This window comes from Pagrus pagrus (genome assembly GCF_965226575.1).
Source record: "Pagrus pagrus genome assembly, chromosome: 11".
NCBI lineage: Eukaryota > Metazoa > Chordata > Actinopteri > Spariformes > Sparidae > Pagrus > Pagrus pagrus.
Window position 1 is genome coordinate 27,652,278 of NC_140195.1, and position 15,830 is coordinate 27,668,107.

At 39.3% G+C, this 15,830-nt stretch overlaps 1 protein-coding gene across 1 annotated transcript; it reads left to right on the top strand.

The window, feature by feature from the left end:
• The first annotated feature begins 40 nt into the window (after nt 1-40).
• On the top strand, nt 41-14,587 carry LOC311265749 (glutathione synthetase-like). The gene is made up of 13 exons (XM_084367725.1): nt 41-330; nt 938-1,079; nt 2,481-2,626; nt 3,743-3,818; nt 4,240-4,379; nt 5,134-5,250; nt 6,038-6,118; nt 6,245-6,322; nt 6,462-6,531; nt 8,275-8,469; nt 8,935-9,016; nt 9,986-10,175; nt 12,361-14,587. Exons 2-13 carry the CDS (start codon nt 942-944, stop codon nt 12,482-12,484), a joined length of 1,437 nt encoding a protein of 478 aa, XP_084223851.1. The 5' UTR covers nt 41-330; nt 938-941; the 3' UTR covers nt 12,485-14,587.
• Nucleotides 14,588-15,830: the final 1,243 nt, after the last annotated feature.

Here is a 15,830-nt window from a genome sequence, read left to right on the forward strand (position 1 = left end):
CATGTCCCAACCTTTCCCGACCGACCAATCAGCGGTGGCTACTGGTCAGGGAGTCAGCAGGTCCGGTGTTCATACATTACAGGAGGATATTTGGACTGCAGCGTTTCTGTCGAGTTGCGAGGGACAGACGTGCACCTCAAGAGGTAATAATATTGGGTTTAGCCGGGTCTAAACAAGGTGTTCACGAAAGCTTTCGAGCAGGACACAAAACACTGGCGGAAGAAAACCGGTAGCCTGAGGACAGAAAGCTAACGTTAGCTTGCTACCACCCCACCAGCCACTGACTGTGAGCCGACGCTCTCCAACGTGTGTACAGTTTGTCAACGTTTGGTAAGTTAAGCTAAAAGTTGCTTTGGTATCTCACACAAGGAGCAATTTAACGCAACGTCAATGTTATTTTGTTAACTTGCTGATATTTTCTTTCTGTCTAATATTTTATTTATTCATCCCTTGTTGAATGTCCACATATTTTTCGTAGGTTCTTCTGTCTTGCGTAAAGCATTTTGGTAAAGAGTGAGTGCAACAATAATAACAGTTAAGAGGAAGACTGTCAATGTTTGATTACCATTGTTTTGGCAGCAAAAGTAGCATTAGTTGTAGAAGTTGTTTGTGCCCCCGGTTGATTTAATGACAGGTTATGTCATCAGATACTAAAAGGCAATTTTACAAGCAGAACTTGAAGTGCAGAATTTGAACCTGCTTTGATTCATAGCTGACTCACAAGCATATATATCTGCTAATAGGAATACGTGACTGTACAATTGAAAGGAGCCTCCTGTTTCCTTTGTAAAATGTCTTTGAGTATCATGGAAAGTGCTAAATAAATAAAAGGTATTGTTAGTAGAAGTATTGTTATGTGGCAAGGTGTGTTTTTCTGCCCTGTATTGGACTCTTTGCACTGTCTCACCACAGTTTTTGACTGTTCCTCATGTCTCAGGTGAATGAGAATGGCCCAGGGGATACCAGACGAGGTGATGATGAACACTTCACTCATACAAGAATTGGCAGATGTGGCTAAAGATGTGGCGTTACTGCAGGGTGTCCTAATGAGGATCCAAGAGACCCCAAACTCATCAGAGGTGAGAAGTGATTAACACAAGCATTTAGGTTGACTCTGATGAAAACTGTCTAGCCAATTTGAAAAATGAACACAGTGTTGATGTCAGTGGATTGCCATAAGTTACTTTGAAATATATACATAAAGTATTATATATGCATGCTTTTTAGTTGGGTTTTCCCTCAACTTGGGCAAAAGATACTTTTACACTTTTTGACATGATTTTGTATTGTGTTTTAACCAATATATGTCAAAAAGGATTATCAAATTACTATGTTTTGTTTCATTTATGTTGTATGCAGTATCCCAACTTTTTCAGAGTTGGGTTTGTACATCTGCTCGGTGCTTGTAACTTGAGAATGTTCCAGATGATTGATTGTCACAATCAGTTGGAGTCACAATCGTATTAGTTTGGACCCTGTGACATTGGCGTTTAACTCATATGAACAGCACCGATGTGAACTGAATGCTGTCACAGTAACGCAAAGGCTGCAGGAGCACAAGGTTTAATACACAGAGAAATTAAAATGAAAAACCATACCCAATTACCATCTCTTATTCACAAAGGCAATAAAAATCAGCAAAGAGTTCATAGCTACTGAACTTGTACAACCACATTAGCTGTCAGACCAGCTCTCCCTCTTTATATAATCCCTGTTTATCTGGGAACTGCATGAATGAATAAATGAATATCCATTAGCACAAAATAGGATAATTATTTTTTTTAATTAACAGCCTGCACACAGTGCTGGTGCAGAAAAAGGCTCAAGCCTTTTTTTAACATTGGTAATAATGTTAATATCTTTGCAGCTTTGGGTTGAATATCTGATGGTAGGTCTGTTTCTTTTATTGAATAGCATTGAAAAAGTATCAAACTATTAAAACTTCTGAAACCTTAATCAGACTTTACAGAATATACAGAACATTTGCATATGTGTTTGACCGCTTCCACTCAAGCACCCTGGAGCCATAAGGAACATTAACATAAGAACACACCTTTGAGTTGAGGTCATTGCATTTTCCAAAACAGATGTTGCTTCGCATTGCCAGTTTTTAAGGTAATTTAAAAAAAGAAACTCTTCAGTTTATAGAGCAAATAGATATGAACGTGTATGCGTGTGATTTGACAAAGTGAGCCATGGCCAGTGAAAGAGGACACGATTCAATACCAGTGGGGCTGTTAAGCCTTTGCTTGCTAAAACAGGCGTGTTCAGTGTGAAGTCATGTTAGGAATTTGTTCTGTTTGAGGGCACAGGATTTGGGACAGATCTTTATTAAGCTTGTGTTGGCAATTACAGGGATTTGTAGCCCAAATGCTTGTCTTCACTCCTCACATTCCACATCCACTGCTTGTGAGTTATTTTTGATGAATAGTTTTGTGATGTCAGCATTATTTTCTTACATTTTACTACTTGTTTTTCAGTTGGTGACCTACGCCCCATTCACACTCTTCCCCACACCTGTGCCGAAGGCTGTGTTTCTCCAGGCTCTGGCAGTGCAAACTCATTACAACACACTGGTGGACAAGATCAGCCAGGACCCAGACTTTCTGGAAGAGGCTCTAGCGAGGTAGCATATGAGCCTCATATACTGCTGGCATTTTCAGTTGTTTAGACGTTTCTCTATGAGCTGCAGACCTTCCAACCTGTGTGCATTTTGCGTAGCATGTACGCATTTTGACAGCAAAGTATGCTGGTACATTTTGTCACTCTGAAATACTCAAAAAGCTTGTGAAGCCTTGTAAATTTGACCAGGTGTGCATCATTGTCCATATAATAGCACAAGGCAGTAGCAATAAGCCAATTAGCACGTAGCCTGCTGAAAACAAACATCCAGTCATCCAGACAAGTTCATCCAGTCATAGTGCCAGATTTGTTCCAATTGCCTACACACGCCTGCAAAACAAATGTTTTCAAGTGGGAGTGATGGACAAAATAAGTAAAGCCAAAGACTGGCTTGGATCGGCAAATCAACAGCAAGACCCACCTTGATTTCATCACTCTAGTTCTCACTCCAGTGTGGTGTGTGTGGAAAGTTCAGTTAACATAAAGCTGAGTACTAAAACAGAGTATTCAACGGTTCTATTAAAGAGCTCAACTATAGTTTGAATAAGCTCTGATGGTAGCGGCTCGTTCTGTGCTGCAGAGTCTGTCTGTCGCAGACTCCTCTGCTCTCCTTGACACAGACGGGGCTGGGAGGCTCCTACTAATGCTCATTAATGTAAGTGCAAAAAAACCTTTTGTGAAGGAAAAGCCCACACGTAAATATGTAGAGAAGCACACTAGAATCTGCTCTGTCTGCAAAGTGCCAACTCTGCAAATTGTTTCCGAACAAGCCAAAAAAAAAAGCTGCCTATGTGTAGTTTAACCGTTAAGCATAGATTGCCACATCTTTTAAAATTTTGCAAAATATTGTGAACTGCTGCTGGTTGAGACAAAGCAGCCTATCCTCCCTCTGCAGGCAGTGAAATTACTTCAGCAGAGGAAGGACTGGTGTCTGTTTTCTTTATTCACTGTATTTTGATTACAGGAAAAATGTTTATTTTATTGACATTCTCGAGTTGCTTCTCTAGAAATAACATTTAGTTATATTAGAAATATGAATAAACTCCAATCCTGTTCTTGATCTTTGGCAAGTAATGTAACACTTTGACAAGGGGATTAAAGTGATATTGTTTGTTTACAGCACCATTGCAGTGGATGATTTCACTGCGAGGTTGTTCAGGATCCACCAACAAATCCTAAAAGAAGGAAGGTCTCAGGTATGTGGTATTGCAATTGTGATAACTGATAACTCAATCTGTTACATTTCTGGTTTAATTTTTTTGAGATTATCAGTTGATTAGGGGTCAGAGGTTTAGCCATGACCAAAAGAAAGTTATTTGTTTGCACTTTCCAATCAATTGGAATGGAATTACCAAAGGAAAATGGAAATATTAACATGTAAAACAGCATTCAGGAAAAGCTCCTATTGTTTAATTAACTCAAACTTAAAACCACAAAAACCAAACCAAAAAAAACGCTTTTCAAAAATGTACAAAAATGTAATAACAACAGAGAACAATATTCTGCGACCAGTCCAGGACTGTGAATAAGATTAAGCTGTTACCATTGATATCAACTCCTAGATAGAAATATCCAACATAAGTGATCTAAGGACTCTGATTGTTTTCTACTTCCCAGTCTATTGTGTTGGGTCTCAATCGGTCTGACTACATGCTGGATCAGAGAGACAATGGGTCATCGTCTCTGAAGCAGATAGAAATCAACACTTTTGCTGCCAGTTTTGGAGGTCTATCCTCACGCACGCCAGATGTACACCGGTAAGTCGGTCATTAACATATCACTCATACATTGTGGTATCTGTAAAGTGAGGGTTTTTGAAGTGATGAAAATAATGAGGTTAGGGGTGCAACTAAAATCTATTATGACATTTTTATAGCCTGACAAGAAAAACTGTCATCCTTTGGTGATCAGCATTTTACACACAAATTGGGTCACATACCAGGACTTAACAGTGGCCCCAGGCAGTCAGGTTTGGCCAACCTTTAGTCAACCTTTTCACATAGTCTGGTTGGCCCTTTGGACAGCTACTGTTCCTGTGTTTAAAAGAAACATCTCTCTTTCCTGCAGTTTGTTGTTGCTTGAATCAAGATAAATAAATAATGACAGTAAGTGAAATAAAAAGGAGTCAAAAAGTAATAATAGATCACAAGCTGCGATTAACATTGCTATAAGCTGGGCGCACCATATGGTAAAAAAGGACAAAAAACATTGTGACTGTTTTGACAATTATTGCCATATGATTGTCACTGAACTTAATATTGAAATCCTGATGATGTGACATTTGTTGGGGTCTGTACCAAACAAACACGTTTTCTCACATCACAACAACATTTTTATCTCTGCAGCACTACAGTACTTCATTACATTGCTGTTCGCACATTTTAGCTTTATCAAAAAATTGCAACTTCTGCACTTCTCAGTGGGTAATGCACTAGGCCATATGGAGTTTTTGATACATTTTCGATGAATTGTGCAGCCCTAGCTACAAGTACTCTTCATCGTGTCCCACAGACAAATCCTGAAGATGGCTGGCCGACTGGAGGAGAGCCAGCGCATCCTAGACAACAACCCTGCAGCTGGTCTAGCAAGAGCTGTTGCCAAAGCCTGGGAGCTCTATGGCTCAGAGAGGTAGGAATTAGGTACATCCACTACATGTCATTGCCTATGGATGTCTTTACTTTACTCACTCACTGTTCCATCTAATTTGAGAGATTAAGTGCTGGATACTGTTACAGCACTGACTCGCCTGAGAGAGAATCAATATAATAAACTAAGACTGGATGGAAACCAACAAGTCTATCCAGTAGAATCCAGTAGTGTCGCTGCTGATGTTAGCATACCCTTTACTACTAAAATGATAAGCTTGGCATTATGTAGTTGGGCTTTAAAGTGTAAGCATACATGTACCATATTTCTCTAAAGATCACTTGTAACACCAGACTTAATTTCAAGGCCTCATTCTGAGTTGATTAAGAAAGCAGTGTGTTCAGAAATTCAGTCTAATTACTATTAATTGATCAGAACAATTGCCAGTGAGATCGGTTGACTATCAGAGTAACAAAGGAAGCATGTTTAAAGGTAGCAGGGAGACAGAGTGGTATCCCCGGACTAATCAGCAAATGCGTTTGAGTCTGGAGGTTCATTGTCGATTTCCAAGAGGAAATCAGCTGTCACAGACCAAAATTTAATAGACAATTGAATATAACCAATCAGAGCAGTGTGACGTGTGACTTTTTAAATCTGAGAAGGTGATGTACCTCTGTCAGGCGTCCATCAAAACCGCTCTGTATTAATAAACACGGTCCTGATTGGCCGTCACAAACCAGGACAGAGACGTATCTGCCAGACACCGAGTTGCAGATTTGTTCCAATGCTATGTGAGAGTGTTTGACAGGAGCAAGTGTTGTCATTGCAGAGCAGTCGTCATGTTCTTGGTGGAAGAGAGCCAAAGGAACATCTTTGATCAGCGATACATTGAGAGCGAATTGTGGAAGAGGTATGTGCTATTACCGAGGAGCTGTCTCCAACCAGATGGAATAAGCTAGAAATAAATATTCACATTGTTGGCTCGTATTGTGAATGGTGTGAAAATGAGCAGCCCACTGTTGTCAATGTTTTTCAGAAACATTCCCACCAAAAGAAAGCGGTTTGACGATGTTTGTGAGACGGGGTCCCTCGATCAGGACAAGAGGCTCTTTGTGTAAGTCTGTTTCTGTCATTTAAATCTAAATCAATACAAAAAAGGGTAATTCATACATTTAAATGATGTGCTTAACATAGTAGTAAAATAAAATTATAATCCCTTGCATGTACTTTTTTTTTTTTTTGTTTCTTTTCAGTGATGGCCAAGAGGTTGCAGTGGTGTACTTCAGGAATGGCTACATGCCCCAGAACTACCTTTCTGAAAAGGTCTCACTTTAATCTTTATTCCTTGTTCTAGTAGTTTGACTTACTGATGATTTGAAGTGCAGTCAAGATAGAAAATTATGTTTTAGGCAGACACCTTCATCTCCAACCGTATAGTTCAGAATGGACATAGAGGAGTAAAAACTGACTGTAGTTTTGCCAAATGAAACAGGTGGAGTTGCATTCTAAGAGACAGACTTTCTTCTTTGCAGCTACACACTCTCTCCCACACTGGATATAAATTGGCAGAATAATCAGTCCCCTAATTAGGCTTTACAAGAGTAAAAACATTCATTGCCTGTTTATGCAAGCAGTTTGATTAATGCAGAGCTGTTCAGTTGTCAGACATGTCTTGCCAAACTTGGATTAGTTTTACCCTTTTGAATATTGTGGCCAACAAGGGCAAATACGCTGCAACTGAAAAAAACACATGCAAATAGACAAAACACAAACAAATTTAGAAAAGATCTTCATCATTTTGACAGCACATGGGCAGCATTTAGAAAACCCGCTGTAAATGTACAACTCAACCGCCGTGTCGGCTGGATGTCTAGTTCTGTTGCATTTGTTTTTGACTTTGCATCATTTCTGCATTGGGTGTGTGTATTGCAGTGTGTTTCTTTAATGCTGCACACGTGTTGTCAAATTGATGAAGTCTTCTTAATTTTCCTGTTTGTCTACAGTATTTGCATATTTTTTTGTGCTGGCCACCATATGAATGCACTGACATGTGCATTGCAACTGATCCTCTTTAATGAAAAAAACAAACAATCAGACTGTTGGTCCTGGTTGGTGGTCACAAAGGTGGGAGTGCAAAATGGTGAGAAGCTTAGGATTTTGGAAAGACTTGAAAGATTCAGGTTTCCCCTTGTAGCAATTCAAAATAAATAATGAAATTGTCACACTGTGTGACAGCAAGCTACACAGTTTTTTTTTAAGGCACACAATCGTCAAGATATCGCGATTATCCTGATAATGGAAGTTCTCTACATCTAAGTAGACACCATGTGGGTAGACAGACAGGTGGGCCCTCCAATCATTTGATAGAGGCCGATTTAAAATGTTTCGATGGGCTTGTTTTTTTTTTTTTTATTGTTTCTCATGTTTTTACTACTCTACTTCCTTCTTCCACCACTCTGCGGTGCCACATGTTCCCTGCCCCCAGTCAAAGGAAAACAAACTTCTTTATGCTCTGCTGCCCAATGTACCCTCTGTTTGGCCAGGAATGTTGACCAAGAGAGAGCGCGCATTAAATACACTAAGTCGGCATTCAGTCTGAAACCAGCTCTGTGTTTGAGCCGACATGGTTGTGTTGGAGTCATAATGTTTAAGATATTGTTGAGACGATAGAATATGATCCAGGAAGTTCCTTTTGAGTATCCATAAACTTAAAGGCTTATGAGACACCAAAACACTGGTAAGCACTTAATACTATTAAGGGGAATGATTTTACTTCTCTACTTTTCTGTTTTTTCTTTTACGTTGCAACAATCGTGAGGTAAGGTGAGGTAGAAAAACAGCATTCATGTTACAAAATAATCTACCAGGAATGTACACCTGCAGGTTTTAGGGTTTTGTTGTTCGTTTGGTTTGTTTTTGCTGTGATCTCTGCATGAGCATTCTATTGCACGACACTGTAATGTATTGATGGTCTGAATTCATTTGTTTTGAATCATGGGCTAGTTCGGATGTACTGGATGTATCAGAGAGAGAGAAACACACTTGTGTTTTTTTTTTAAATTATAGACTTGGGATGCTCGTCTGCTGATGGAGCGCTCTCTGGCTGTAAAATGTCCAGATATCAGCACTCACTTGGCCGGAACCAAGAAGGTGCAGCAGGTGCTTGCCAAACCTGGAGTTCTGGAGAAGTTCTTCCCCGACCAGCCCCAAGTAGTGGAGCAGATCAGAGCAACGTTTGCTGGCCTCTACACTCTGGACATCGTAAGAAAATAACACATGCTACACACTCAGTGTTTTTTGGGCTAGAGTTGTATATAAACATGACTATCAGGTGTTAAAGGGGCTCTGGGGAACTTCTGTGTTGTGCCATTATTTTATGTTCGTGGACTCCATTTCTAGATTTTCTTGACGAGTGTTGCTTTCTGTTAGCGGAGCAGCGAGAGGCACTGAGACGAGTCACTAGAGAACGTGCATAAAGTCACACCCTTTGGACTGTCGTGGAAAATCTGACCTTAACAAACAAAATCCACAGTCAAGCAGCATTAAACAGTTTCAGCAAATCATCCACAGGCTTGTATAGGCAACTGAGATCATCAACAATCAGCTCACACAGGGCCAATAAAAAAGTGATTAATATAGTAAAGTATTCGTACTACGTTGCATTATAATGCTCTAATAACATTTTTTTCTTTTCCTGGTTTCTTTCTTTGTTGTTGTTGTCTTTAGGGACCAGAGGGTGACAAAACGGTAGCAATGGCTTTGGCAGCACCAGACCAGTTTGTCCTGAAGCCTCAGCGAGAGGGAGGAGGTACAATAAGAGAAACAAAAAACCTTAAACCACTGCTGTATTGGACACCTTTTTCTTAAGCCAGGAGAGTTTGAAATGTCAGTAACTTCATGATAGTTGAGACCACATTTAGTACTTTGAACAGCACTGAACATTTTGTTTGAAATGTACACATGTTAATGTGGTCCTAAAAAGGCAGCTGGAACGTAGGAATCAGCTTTTGTAAGCAGTCGGTCATAAAGCTGTTTCAGCTTCCAAGTCAAGGCTCAAGCTCACATCAAGTCTAAATTCAGATGATGTTTCGCAACAACTCACAAACCCTTGAGGTAAGAGTAGTTGTATATATATTGTAGGTTCTTTGTTTTTTTTTTTCGAATCTGTTATTTTTACAAAGCTGAGAGCAGGACGTTGGCTTATTAATCATTTGTCAGTTAACATTTGTCCATGTGTACTGTGGAAAGTACTGCGTGATTGTTTTTTGTGTTCTTGCGTAGGATCACAAGATAAAGAAGCAGAAAATGAACATTTATACAAATTGGCTGCTAAAACAGATTTATTATTGCTGAATGACCACTGAGACGGTCATACTGGTAATTTAACATCTGGAAGAAGCAGCCAGCCTGGCTCTGTCTAAATGTAGCAACTTCCTGGGTTCTTGTCATTGCAGTGAGGTTGCCAGGCAACCACTAAAGACTGCAGGAAGTTACTGTGCCAGGCCAATGAATAGTTTGGCACATAACCCCCTGTAAAACTGTAATGTCTTGTTTTTACATCTCTGTTTTAGTACATATTAAACATGAGTTATGACACGTTAATTGGTGAAATTTAGAGTGGTATTGATCGTCTCATCCAAATCTTGGCAAGTGAACAAATAAGTTGTTTTTAACATGGATCCACTCCTTTAAGGCATTGGATTTTGAAGTCTGAATCAATTTTCAAATTCAGAGCTTGAAAGTTTTCTCACACTTCATTACACCATCGTTTCTCTAGGTAACAACATCTATGGCTCAGAGATCTGCCAGGTCCTGCAGGGAGTGAAGGAGAGTACAGAGAGGACGGCCTACATTCTGATGGATAAAATCCATCCCGCTCCCGTACAGAACTACCTGCTCAGACGAGACGCTCCGCTCCAGATCAGTAACTGTCTCAGTGAACTTGGAGTGTTTGGAGTGTATGTCAGGTATGTCATCACTATTTCATTTTTACTGTTTTAGGGGAAAATGTCATCTTTAAGAGCTAGTTCATTCACTTTAGCTTTAACTAAATTATATATATATCAGAACTATGCCACAAGCAGATAGAGCTGCATAATTCAAGGTTTATTAAAGGATACATGAAGAATTATTGAAGTCAATCTCTACCACTCTACCACTCTATGAGCTTCTCAGCCCAGTATAAGAAATGGGAGAGTTAATCCTGCACAGAGGCACATACCAAAGTTCATACCAAGTCTAATGTGATCCTCAAGTTATCTGATCATTAAATTCAAGAAGATACTTTACAAAGGAGCAGCCTTTGAAGTGCTAATGTCCTCATTGTGAGGGCCACTGTATGTCTCGCTGATGTGTTCAGAGTAAAGATACTCTCTGGTGATGACTTTATTTACAGAGCCAGCAAGCTAGCAAGACTGTTTTTGTGGTTCAAAACAAACCTTGGCATTATGAGCCACTTTTTGATGCTTTAAAGCAAAACAGTGAACATATTAACTATCAGGACATTTTATCTTTTAAGCTGCACTAACCTGTATTTTTTTAACAGCTGATCAAATGAGTATTTTTTTTATGCAAATCGCAGTGACAAGCCCATAGAGACTCACAAGTGTCCTCCGCTGTGCAGAGCATTTTAGCATATTTCAGCTCATTGTTTAGATGTATGAGCCGCAACTTTACTTTTTTTGGTCACTCTCAGAGCTCTTAAGGCATCATTTTCAGCTGCAGTAGACGGCAGTAAACCGTCTCCACTCCGCCACTCTACACTCTACACATCTGCCACCAATGAGCATACGTACACAGTTAGCAACTAGCTGGTGAACAAAGTGGCGCATTTAGCAGCTCAAGAGCCAGATAATTCCCGTAGGAGTCGGTGGGGACTAACAGGAGAGCTAAAAAAGTGAATACTGGACTCACTCCTGGATATGTAAATAAGAAACTGTTGGTAACAAGTTCACCACATCAACTTAAAAAATCTGATATTTTTGTGTTTTTGATGATTCCACTACCCCCCAGAAATCTGGTATTGCAGATTTAATGAAAACACTTTATTTGAAGGGGTGTTCTTATGACTGATATGTCACCTTCATTACCATGATATAACACAAAGAAGTGTTTACGAATTTTTATAACTGTTTTTCTGTGTCATTCGGTCAATTATGTAGTTTTTAATGCAAAATTGACATTGTTTGCGATGTCTCTGCTATGACAACCAGATATTAATCAAGACAACATAACTATTACTATCATAAACATGTCATAGTAAACCTAATGATCAGAATGAAAGAGACTATTTCCTTTTATGTGTTGGGTCATGAGACCATTTTAACTGTCATGACATTTTTTTGTTTGTTTTTACCTCAGTGGTACAATTTGGACAGTAAGACATTGAGATGTCTTAAGTAAGCTAATGGCCAACTGTAGCTATCTGCCGTTAGCTAGTCGGCTCTTTTATCCTTAGAGCTAGTGCCCATCTTAACTAAGTCAGCCCCTGGGTGCCAAGAGCCAAAATGGGCAAGAACAACACCTTGGTAATGTTATTCTGTGCCTTGAAACTAGCCTCCCATCATTGTCGTTCCCGGTATCGTGTCCGATTTTGTTCAGGCAATCTAATTTAAAATAAACAAATAAAAACTAAAACAATGTCTTTAATTCATAATTTTATTACAGTTTGTTAGAAGTGACATAGTTGACAGATTGACACTTCAGAAAAGCAATCAGTCAATAATGTCACTTTTAACAACTTAACAGTCATAAACATTGAAAGAGTTCTTCATGTTTATGACAGGTGTCATGTCATGGTTATGGCTGTGTTGTGTCAGTCTTATGCACACCCCTGTAAGACTCCTGACAAACCGAACAGACATCAAAGAACTAGTGGCTAAGTGGCCTGACTGTTGTGTCACCTCAGGTTGACTGCGTCTCTGCCAAAAAGACTACAGCCGACAACCAACTAGCTTGTACGTTTTGCCCCTGTATGAGAAGAAATACCTTTCCATGCCAGGAGGTGGCGGTAGTCTTCTTATACAAAAAAGGAAATGAGAAGACAGTCTCCTAGCTGTTATTATTGTGTCTTAATTGTACACGTGTCAGGTTTATGTCACATAATTCAGCATTTGCTAGTCTTATCTGTAATTTCTCTTTGTTTCCTGACAGACAAGGTAATGACACCGTGATGAACGACTGTGTGGGTCACCTGCTGAGGACCAAGAGTTCAGAACACTCAGACGGAGGTGTAGCAGCAGGAGTGGCTGTGCTGGACAATCCTCTCCTCGTCTGAGAATTTACATTCCTACCGGGCTTTCAACAAGAAAATGGAATTCAAATGGACAAGAGTCGAGCTGTCACATCACAGCAGAGAAATGATGCTGAGCACATGTGAGAGACCCACGTGTAATTTACTGGAGACTGGTTTGAAGGCTCTCTGATGCTGTCATTGCTGCAGGATCCCTCCTGCTGTTGTGATGCAGTAGACAAACCTCTTAGGATTATTCTAGTGAAGCTTGGTGTTCATTTACATTTATTACCAATATCAGTGGCTCTAAACGGTTTATGAGGGTTTGTTATCAGTTTTTGATATCATGAGGATTCTGTTAAAAAGGGGTGCTGCTCTCAAGTATACACTGACGGACTTAAACAAGTTTAAACCACTTAAAGCCAGTAAGTGATTAAAGGGGCACTATGTAGTTTAGAGAAGAAATTTAAACTCAGAATGTTAATATTTATAACATTATTGAGGTTTTAATACAAACTAAGAAATATTTATTTTTTTCCATAACTGAATAAACAAGCTGTTCTCAGAGGAAATTAAAGGTCCCCAGAAGGGTCCGCCAAATACAAAGTAACAGTATAAAATTGTGTTGTCCTTTTTAAGGTCAGTTTGTTTATTCAGTTTAACATTTCTTCCCCAAAACTACATAGTGCACCTTTTTATAACACATCATTTTAACATTATAAAAACATGAGCAGTTTGAATACACCTGATGCCCTAAATCTGAATACATGCTGGAGCTTTCATTTACTTTAAATGATGGACCAATTCTTCACTCAGTGCAAACTGTGAAGCCATTATCTCTGACGTATCAATTTATAAAAGTAATTTTTTTAATATTAAGATTAAAAGTCTCCCTGTCACTGTATTTGGGACATAATCATTTTCCTTTCCTGGATCATTTTTGATATGATATGTTTGTTTTGAGTTTGCATTGACAACAGCCCAACATTGGACACATGGTGGTGGTGCTGAGCTGCCATCTTGTGGTTCACTTATGTTACTACAACATGTTAGGTTGGGTTCCCAAATGCAGTGAAGGTACTGTTTCAAATGTAGGAATATTTGAAACATCTTGTAGTACACATCAACACCACTGCAACACCCAAACAGACCTCAACACAGAGTATTGTAATACTAATTGGAATAAGTACGTTGTTTGTAGAACTTTTGGATAGCAGGTTGACCTGCATTTATCAACTCTTGACAAAAATGTGTCATAATTGTGGCAAAAAGTAAAGTCCAAGTTTAACAGGAACAACAGGTGTAATCTCTCGACTTCTTAAAGTTTAGAATAGAAAAAAATCAAGTGTCCTTAGACAGCTGTTTTGTGCTGTTCTCCACCTTTTATTTGACCTTTTTATTTGATCATTTAAACTATGCTGACTGCTGCTTGTCTTTATGAATGAGACAAGCAACTGACACACTGACATTTTGCTATGATTTCTTAACCCTGGAATGCTTTAACAAAATCAGTGGCTAAAAATTTACCCCCATCATTTGCAATAACTTTACACACATTGATTACACATTTTTAATTGGAAATTTTAACTTAAATATTAGATTAACAATACAAGAATATTATTCTTATTTTTATTGAACCTTTCATATAAATGTATAGCTTGAAACTGCTTTAAGTTAAGAGAAAGCAACTCAACAGCCAACAGTAATAATGTTCTTGTGATATGATGTTTTGATGGACATAAATATTTTTTGTATTTTTTATTTTGTCCATTAAAATTATATTAAGATGAAAAAATGTTTTATGTTAAGACAACAAATGAATAGCAAAGCTGAACCGTCAGAACTAACTAGCAAGTGAGAGTAGTATTTGCATTGAAAAGAGAAACTCCATTACATCAGGGATACTCCTGCTTCACATGCAAAACTGTAGGTTGTTGAACTGTAGGTCATTTGTCAGAAATTCACCACAGAGTCATTTCCCCCTCCCATGATGCATTCTAGGGTTAATACTGTGACTGTGTAACAGAGAAACATATTAAATGAATTATCTAAGATATGATGACGGAGAATTAAGAACCAAATGTCAGACTCTTTGTACCAAAGAAGTACCGCTCCACATGTTAAAATTAAATAAACTTCTTGTCTGTATATCTGTATGTTAAATCTCTGCTTATTTAATCACCTGCCCACAAACACATCAAGCACATCAGTGGTATTCTCATAGGCTGTAGTCGTGAAATCTCCAGAGATGATAGCTCTTAGAGCTTGTTGCCCATACGTATGTTTTATTAGTGAATACATTTAATATCCCTGTTGGTCAGGATATTTTTACAGACGTCGAGCATGTGCAAAAAATAAACTGCCACTTGGGAAAAATGTGTCCCCATCTAAAGAAAGACAACCCTACATTTTACAACAGGTCCTTTTTAAAAAGTGACTGTACAAATACTACATCCTACAAAATACAGCTATTAATGCAGAAATGTTATTTTCAATTTCATTTTCAATTTCTATTGATTTTTTTCTTTTTTTCATTTTTCTAATTTAAATTGTGGAACAAACCGGAGCACCTGGGGAAAAACCCACACAGGCATGAGGGCACATGCACACTCCACACAGAAGGATACCAACTAGTTAGCAGGTTCCTCCTGTGGGGTGACAGTGTGTCAGTGCATATTAACATTTGTGTTGGGAATGTCACTATGCGTTGTTGGAGCTGGAGCTGTTTGAAGCTTACTCCTTCTTCTCAATCCCAGACAGTGACAGGTTGTTTTCCAGATGGAAGGGGTCACTATGATGTTTCTGGGAGATTCTCCTCAGGCATCTGATGTCAGGAAGTGATTCTCACTGCTGACATGGCTCATCCTCGCACTTCTCCTCACGCCTGGCTCTTTTGCGAGGAGGGCGATAGTCCTCTCTCTCAGCCTTGAGCTTAGTGGAGAGCTCAAGGCTGAGTGAGAACTGAACGTTGAGCTGCATTTTCTGCTCCTCCAGCTCTTTCACATAAGATCTCTCCCTCTCTGAGGTGTTTACTGCAGGACATTGATCTCCTCTGCCATCTTTCACAAAGGCGTGTTGCTCAGCCCTCAAGTTGTTGATCACACGGCAGTCTTCCGACACTGTGTCTGCGTGAGACTTGACTTCCTGTCCAAGCTCATACTGAAGAGTGTCGGCCTGCTGTCTGACAGCGATGACATCAGTTTCATATCTTTGGCTGATCTCATGGTGTGAAACGCTGATCTTCTCAAGTTCTTCTTGGAGAAGCATGTTCTTTTCTCTCTCTGCATGGAGCTCAGCTGTGAAATTCTCCTGGCTGATCATATGTGTAACACGCTGCTCCTCGTAATCTTTCTGAAGGCGTTTGTGCCGCTGGACTCCATTTTCAAGCTCA